General features: G+C 42.5%; 2 protein-coding genes across 4 annotated transcripts in view; one reads left to right on the forward strand and one right to left on the reverse strand.

Annotated features, from left to right (window-relative positions):
- Itih3 (inter-alpha-trypsin inhibitor heavy chain 3) overlaps window positions 1-363 on the forward strand; it is a 25,000-nt gene extending 24,637 nt beyond the window's left edge. For all 3 annotated transcript variants that reach the window (XM_026779803.1, XM_005348741.3, XM_026779804.1), the window contains one exon: window positions 135-363. In XM_026779803.1, the coding sequence (XP_026635604.1) occupies window positions 135-264 (130 nt within the window). In that variant the 3' untranslated portion in view covers window positions 265-363. The remainder of the gene's footprint in view (window positions 1-134) is intronic.
- A 3,090-nt stretch (window positions 364-3,453) lies between these two features.
- The window catches only part of Itih4 (inter-alpha-trypsin inhibitor heavy chain family member 4), an 18,247-nt gene continuing 15,088 nt past the window's right edge, over window positions 3,454-6,612 (reverse strand). The window contains exons 21-23 of the mRNA XM_005348746.1: window positions 4,263-4,417; window positions 4,054-4,150; window positions 3,454-3,664 (exon numbers count right to left, since the gene is read on the reverse strand). Of these exons, the coding sequence (XP_005348803.1) occupies window positions 3,595-3,664; window positions 4,054-4,150; window positions 4,263-4,417 (322 nt within the window). The 3' untranslated portion in view covers window positions 3,454-3,594. The remainder of the gene's footprint in view (window positions 3,665-4,053; window positions 4,151-4,262; window positions 4,418-6,612) is intronic.

Consider the following 6,612-nt stretch of genomic DNA (forward strand, 5'->3'; position numbering starts at 1 on the left):
TTACCTGGGACATGTGAGATCCTGCAAAGTTACTAAAAAAGAATCTCCAGCTCCCCCACCCTTAGGTCCTCGATGCTCAGAGTCAAGTCGCTCACATTGCACATTGCAGCGACTCTTTTTTCTTCTGTTCCCAGGGGCTCCCAGAAAGATTACAGGAAGGACGCCACTGTTGGCACGAAAGTCGTCTGCTGGTTTGTCCACAACAATGGGGAAGGGCTAATCGATGGCGTCCATACTGACTATATTGTCCCCAGTTTGTTCTGAGTAAACATGGTGCCTTCTGCTGAAGTACAAGACTTGAACCGTCAGGAAAAAGTGCTCAACGTGTGGGAAGGATGGGGGCAATAAAGCATGTAACCAAGACAGCTGTCAGTCTCTGAGTTCACGAGCCACTACTGCAGAAGCAGGTGGCTGTTTAGAGAACAACTTCCTGGGGCTCTGGGTTGAGATAGGTGTGGGACAGAGTTGGTTGGGGTGACACCTTGGGGAATCCCAACCGATGCTGGGGCAAAGGACCTCTAAGACATCAGGGAAGGTGAAACACAGTTTAAAATCCAGGGATGTCTTAAGTCAGGAGTCATGGCTCAAGATCTTCTCTTCTCATCACCATGGCAATGGAGGAAGGGTCTCTGTGGGCTCACGGTTTGAGAGGGTACAGTCCATCATGGTGGGACAGGCATGATATTGGAATCACCTTGGTCATGGGTGGTAGGAGCTGGCAGTGTGGCTTCCTCAGATTTCAGAGTCAGAAGCAGAGCCTAGAGCAGGAAACAGGTCTGTCTGGATTGATTTTTAAAGGCCTGCCTCCTAGTGACTGCTTCCTCCAGCTAAGCCCCACTCCTTAAAGGTTCTACGACCTTCTCAAATAGTGCTGCTGTCCGGTGGACTGAGCAATCAAACACAGAAGTCTCTAGAGGGCATTTCCTATGTACACAGGAACAAGGGGGAACATTCATTTTGGCTTACAGCTTCAGATGACAATGTGTGGCTGCCTGGCTCTGACACTGGGGTAGTATGGTTGGAGTGTGTATCAGCAAACATCTGTTTACCTTATGGTGGCTCAAAGGGAAAACAAGAAAGCCAGGCATGGGGGTACTAGCCTGTAAGCTCAGGGACTGGGAGTTAGAGGCAAGAGAACTGAGGTCATCCTAAGCTATATAGAAAGTTCTCAGCCTCTTTATCATTTGTATATAGGAGGGCTACTGATGTTTTTGAGTTGATCTTGTATCCTGCCACATTACCAAAGATGTTTATCAGCTGTAGGAGTTCCTATGTCGAATTTTTGGGATGACATGAGCATACTATATCATTTTGAAACAGTGAAAGTTTGACTTCTTCCTTTCCAATTTGTATCTCCTTTTGTTGCCTTATTGCTCTAGCTAGAACTTTTGAGTACTATGTTGAATAGATATGGAGAGAGTGGACAGCCTTGTCTTGTTCCTGATTTTAGTGGAATTACTTTGAGTTTTTCTCCACTTAATTTGATGTTGGCTTGCTGTATATTGCTTTTATTATGTTTAGATACATTCCTTGTATCCCTGCTTTTTCCAAGACCTTTATCATGAAAAGGTGTTGGATTTTTTTTAATGCTTTTTTATCATCTAATGAAATGATCATTTCTTTCTTTCAGTTTATTTTTATGGTGGATTACACTGACAGATTTTCATATGTTGAATCATCCCTGCATCTCTGGGATGAAGCCAACTTGATCATGGTGGATGATGTTTTTTTGATGGTTCTTGGATTTGGTTTGCCAGTATTTTGTTGAATATTTTTGCATCAATGTTCATGAGGGAGATTGGTCTGCAATTCTCTTTCTTGGTTGAGTCTTTGTGTGGTTTCAGTATCAGGGTAATTGTAGCCTCATAGAGAGTTTAGCAATGTTCATTTTGATTCTATTGTGTGGAACAATTTGAGGAATATAGATATTAGCTCTTCTTTGAAGTTCTGGTAATGTTCTGTGCTGAAACCACTGGGCCCTGGCCTTTTTTTGGTTGGGAGGCTTTTGATGACAGCTTCTATTTCCTTACAGGTTATTGGTCTATTTAAATAGTTCACCTCGTCTTGATTTAACTTTGGTATGTGGCACTTATCCAGAAAATTGTGTATTTCTTTTACATTTTCCAATTTTGTGCAGTACAGATTTTTGTAGTAAGACCAATGATTTTCTGGATTTCCTCAGTGTCTGTTGTTAATTCCCCCTTTTCATTTCTGATTTTGTCAATTTGGATGTTCTCTTTCTGCCTTTTGATTAGTTTGGATCAGGGTTTGTCTATCTTGTTGGTTTTCTCAGAGAACCAGCTCTTTGTTTCATTGATTCTTTGTATTGTTTTCTTTGTTTCTATTATATTGATTTCAGTCCTCAATTTGATTGTTTCCTGTCATCTACTCCTCCTGGGCAAGTCTGCTTCTTTTTGTTCTAGAGCTTTCAGGTGGGCTGTTAAGTTGCTAGTGTGAGATTTCTTTCCCTTTTCTTATGTGGGCACTTAGGGTTATGAACTTTCCTCTTAGCACTGTTTTCATGGTGTTCCATAGGTTTGGATATGTTGTACATTTATTTTCATTGAATTCTAGAAAATCTTTAATTTCTTAATTTTTTCCTTGACCCAGGAGTGATTCAGTTGAGCACTGTTCAATTTCTGTGAGTTTGTAGGCTTCCTTCAATTAGTGTTGTTGTTGAATTCTAACTTTAATCCATGGTGGTCTGATAAGATACAGGGGGTTATTCCATTTTTTTTGTATCTGTTGAGGTTTGCTTAGTTACCAAGTATATGGTCAATTTTAAAGACGGTTCCACGAGGTGCTGAGAAGAAGGTATATTCTTTTGTGTTTGGGTGAAATGTTCTATAGATGTCTATTAAGTACATTTGAGTCATGACATCTGTTAGTTCCCTTATTTCTCTGTTAAGTTTCTGTCTGGTTGACCTGTCCATTGGGGAGAGTGCGTTGTTGGAGTCTCCTACTATTAGTATGTGGGGTTTGATGTGGGATTTAAGCTTTAGTAATTTTCTTTTACATATGTGGATGTCCTTGTGTTTAGGGCATACATGTTCAAAATTGAGATTTCCTCTTGATGAATTTTTCTGTGATGAGTATAAAGTGTCCTTCTTTGTCCCTTTTGATTGATTTTAGTCTGAAGTCTATTTTGTTAGACATTAGGATAGCTGGTTCTCATGGCCCAGGCAACTACACAGTAGGTCTCCAACCTGCTCTCTCTGGAGAATGTTCTTCAGTTCTGGGACCCTTACTGGGTGCTGCACTGACATTTTGAATGTCTGGTTTGATATTCTTCTGACAAAGACCAAGACAGGGCTGAAAACCTTCTACGGGTTTCCCTGGGCCCTGGCTGCTGAGGACCAGCTGTGGAAGACTCTAATGTTCTATGGGGAGAATCTTCAGGTTGGGACCCTGTGTCCTCCAAGGTGAGCCACATGGAGTCATGACACCAGCTCCCTGGGTTCATATCACCTTCTTTATTTATAAGTGAGAATCCTCCTCCCCATTGAGACCTAAGCCTCGCCAGTGGCCCTGGTGGTATACGGTGTCATCCATCTGCACACAAGGACAGTAAGGTAGGCAACACTGTTCTAACAGCTATATCTTCACGGTCCAGCAGGAGATCTTTTTTGCTGGCAACCCTTCTCGGTAGTCCAACTTGAGCTCTCTGGGGTGGAAGACAACAGAAACCATAAACAGGTGGTCAACAAATCTCGGGTGAGATGAAAGAGACGGGAGACAGCTGTAGACAGAACCATGGAGTGAGGGAATCTCCGAGTCCCTCAGAATCTCCTCTGACATAGGTCAGGAAGGTCCAGTTGCCCAAAAGATTATTCAAGGAACTTAGCACGTGAGGTCTTTTGGACGCAGGACTTTGGAAGTTGGGGAAGGAACAAGGAGAGCCTGTGTTTTTCTGTGAGTTCAAGCTAAATCACCCTTTCATCTGTTTTTAGTTCCCAAGCAACGGGACAAGAGCGGGGTTCTGTAGATCCCAGGTCTTGCCCTACTAATCCCTACCCACCACAGCCAGACTCAGCGGGCTGGCTGTACACTTACCTGGTAGCTGGGTATTCTGTTCCCGGAACTCTAAGTGTCCGTGTTGTGTTATCTGGTCCAACTGGTGGGTCCCAGATGATATCCTGGTAAAACTGACCTGGGGTTAAAGGGCAGGTCAGTGAGGGATAAAGACAGTGAGGGAGGTGGACCGAGTGAGAGGCACCTGTCTGTGCTCCGTCACAGGCGGTTTCTAAGGGCAAGCGGAGTACCGAGTTGTCCAATGGTGCGGTTGGAGAAGCGCTCAGCGTGCGACACAAGAAGCGCCAGTCTCTTCTGAGGGTCACTTATGCGCATGACACCAATCGTCACTCTGTCTGGGCCGCTGAGCTCCAGGAATCCCTTCTGGTCCATGACTATCAACAAGCTGCAGAGAAACCCCAAAGCCTGAGCAGGAAGGCAGAGGCACCTGTGTGGAGTCTCAAGGTGGTGCAGAGATGGTGGCAGGGGTGGGGAATTCTCCTCTAGGCCAGGAAGTCACTGCGTGGCCTTAGGCAGAGAACCCCCTAAGTCTTCTCGGCTCAGTTTTCTCACGGGCAGAACAGCACCAACGTGAGCTGAACGATGTCGATTTCCCCACGCTGTTTATAAAAGAGAATTGCAATTCCTTCCTCTGGTTTTAAATTGGTTTCTTATGAATGAATTTTATATGCTTTTATTGGGGGTGATGGATAACAGTCATTGTTAGTTTGGTTGAACTGAGAAGCACCTGGACTATTAGTAAAATTCATCTCTGGATGCGTCTGTAGGGATATTTCTGGATGTTAAATGAAGGGGGAAGACCCCACCTGAACATGAGCAATACTACCCCACCAAATGGGGCGTGGACAGAATAAAAGGGAGAAAATTCTTTCTTGCAGGTATTCTCTGCCCTGGGCTGTCACACAGTGAGCTGCTCTGCTCTGCCAATATGAACTGAAACCTCTGATTTGGGGGAGTAAATCCTCCCTCCCTTAAGATGTTTCCTTAGGGTTTCTGCTCACAGTAGCAAGAGAGTCTCATACAACTGCCCTGAACTCTGTTTTTACAGCTGGTGCCATGGTTTTAAGTGACTAATGTTTTGTTTTGTTTTTTTTTTTCTGGGAAGACTCCCTGAAAATCCTGACTACAACCATTAAGAAATAAACCTAGAAAAACTACAAAACATGCATCAGATATTTCTGCTCAAACATAAAACAGAAAATCATCCTTGCTGACATGAGTACAGCACACAGGCGACATTTGTACTCATGCAGGAATATATATTACCTTGAAAAGTTTATGTATTTTCAGAGCAAAGGCACCAGATACCAAGGAAAATGGGTGACCTGTTGATCTAGCTTCTCAGAGGGTTGCAATTTCCTTGCAGTTCTGCATTCAGGACAGCTTCAAGACTGCTGGCTGAGATGATCCAGCCTTGTAAACTACTCTAGCTAAGATTTAATCACTAGCCTGAATTTTCTCAGTGTCCCCCAAAAATCCAAAGACCCCCCAAAATATGAAGTAGTCTAGAGAATGACACCCACATTCCCAAAAGATGGGTTATGGGGTGTTTATTGTCATTTAAGGAGAGGTTGGTTACAAATTGTTATTTGTCTTAGTTTAAAAAAAAGACTAAACAAAAGTTAAATTCAAAAATCTCTTTCTAGGATGGGCGATGGTGGTGCACACCTTTAATCCCAGCACTTGGGAGGCAGAGGCAGGCGGATCTCTGTGAGTTCGAGACCAGCCTAGGCTCCAAAGCCACAGAGAAACCCTGTCTCGAAAAACCAAAAAAAAAAAAAAATCTCTTTCTAAAGGAAAAAAGGGAATATGATAGATGAATGATAGGAAAAAAGGGTAGATTATTGAATCCACTTTAATCTAAAAAAACAACTATTAACCTATTAATCTCCAAGTATTTTACAGTGGTGTGGATTTTAGTTTATTGATACAAACTTACAGTTATTTTTTTATATACTATATGTATGTTTCTACTCTTGTTTGGGGTATTGTGCTTATGCAACTCATTTAAAATGTAATGTATAATAAAAATACAAATTAATAGTCATCTATAACAGTCAAACTTATAGTCATGTTAGGTATGTTTTCAAGGTTATAAACAGATATATTTAGATAGATCGATGGTCTTCAAACACTTCAAAGACCTACAGAATATGGTAAAAAAAAATAACCCTTAACCTAAGGTTTTTCATGACAGTGAGACACATCTGCTCCTGGCAGCACTGATCTACTTCAGAGAAGATGATGGGCATCAAAGAAACTTCATATGGAATGTGATTTCTTTATGGCAAAAGCTAGTCATGTGGGCAGAGAAACTGCTCTTGTTTCAATTGCTGATCGTATGCTGTCCAAATTGGACAAACAGGATATAAAAGAAAATAATGCTGAACTTTGCCAAGACAAGGTGGGTCAGTCCTTCTTTGATTCACAGAAAAGTCTCTCAATATACTAGACCTGCAGGCCAAAGTTGAATGTTCCAACATCACAGAAGAATCTAGGGTGACTGTCCAGGCAGCCAGGTGCTCCTGTCATTAGGAAACATTTCACCCTTCTGGGGTCTTTGATAAAGGTGAAGACTAG

The sequence above is a fragment of the Microtus ochrogaster genome, chromosome 6, assembly GCF_000317375.1.
Source record: "Microtus ochrogaster isolate Prairie Vole_2 chromosome 6, MicOch1.0, whole genome shotgun sequence".
In the NCBI taxonomy this organism is placed as follows: domain Eukaryota; kingdom Metazoa; phylum Chordata; class Mammalia; order Rodentia; family Cricetidae; genus Microtus; species Microtus ochrogaster.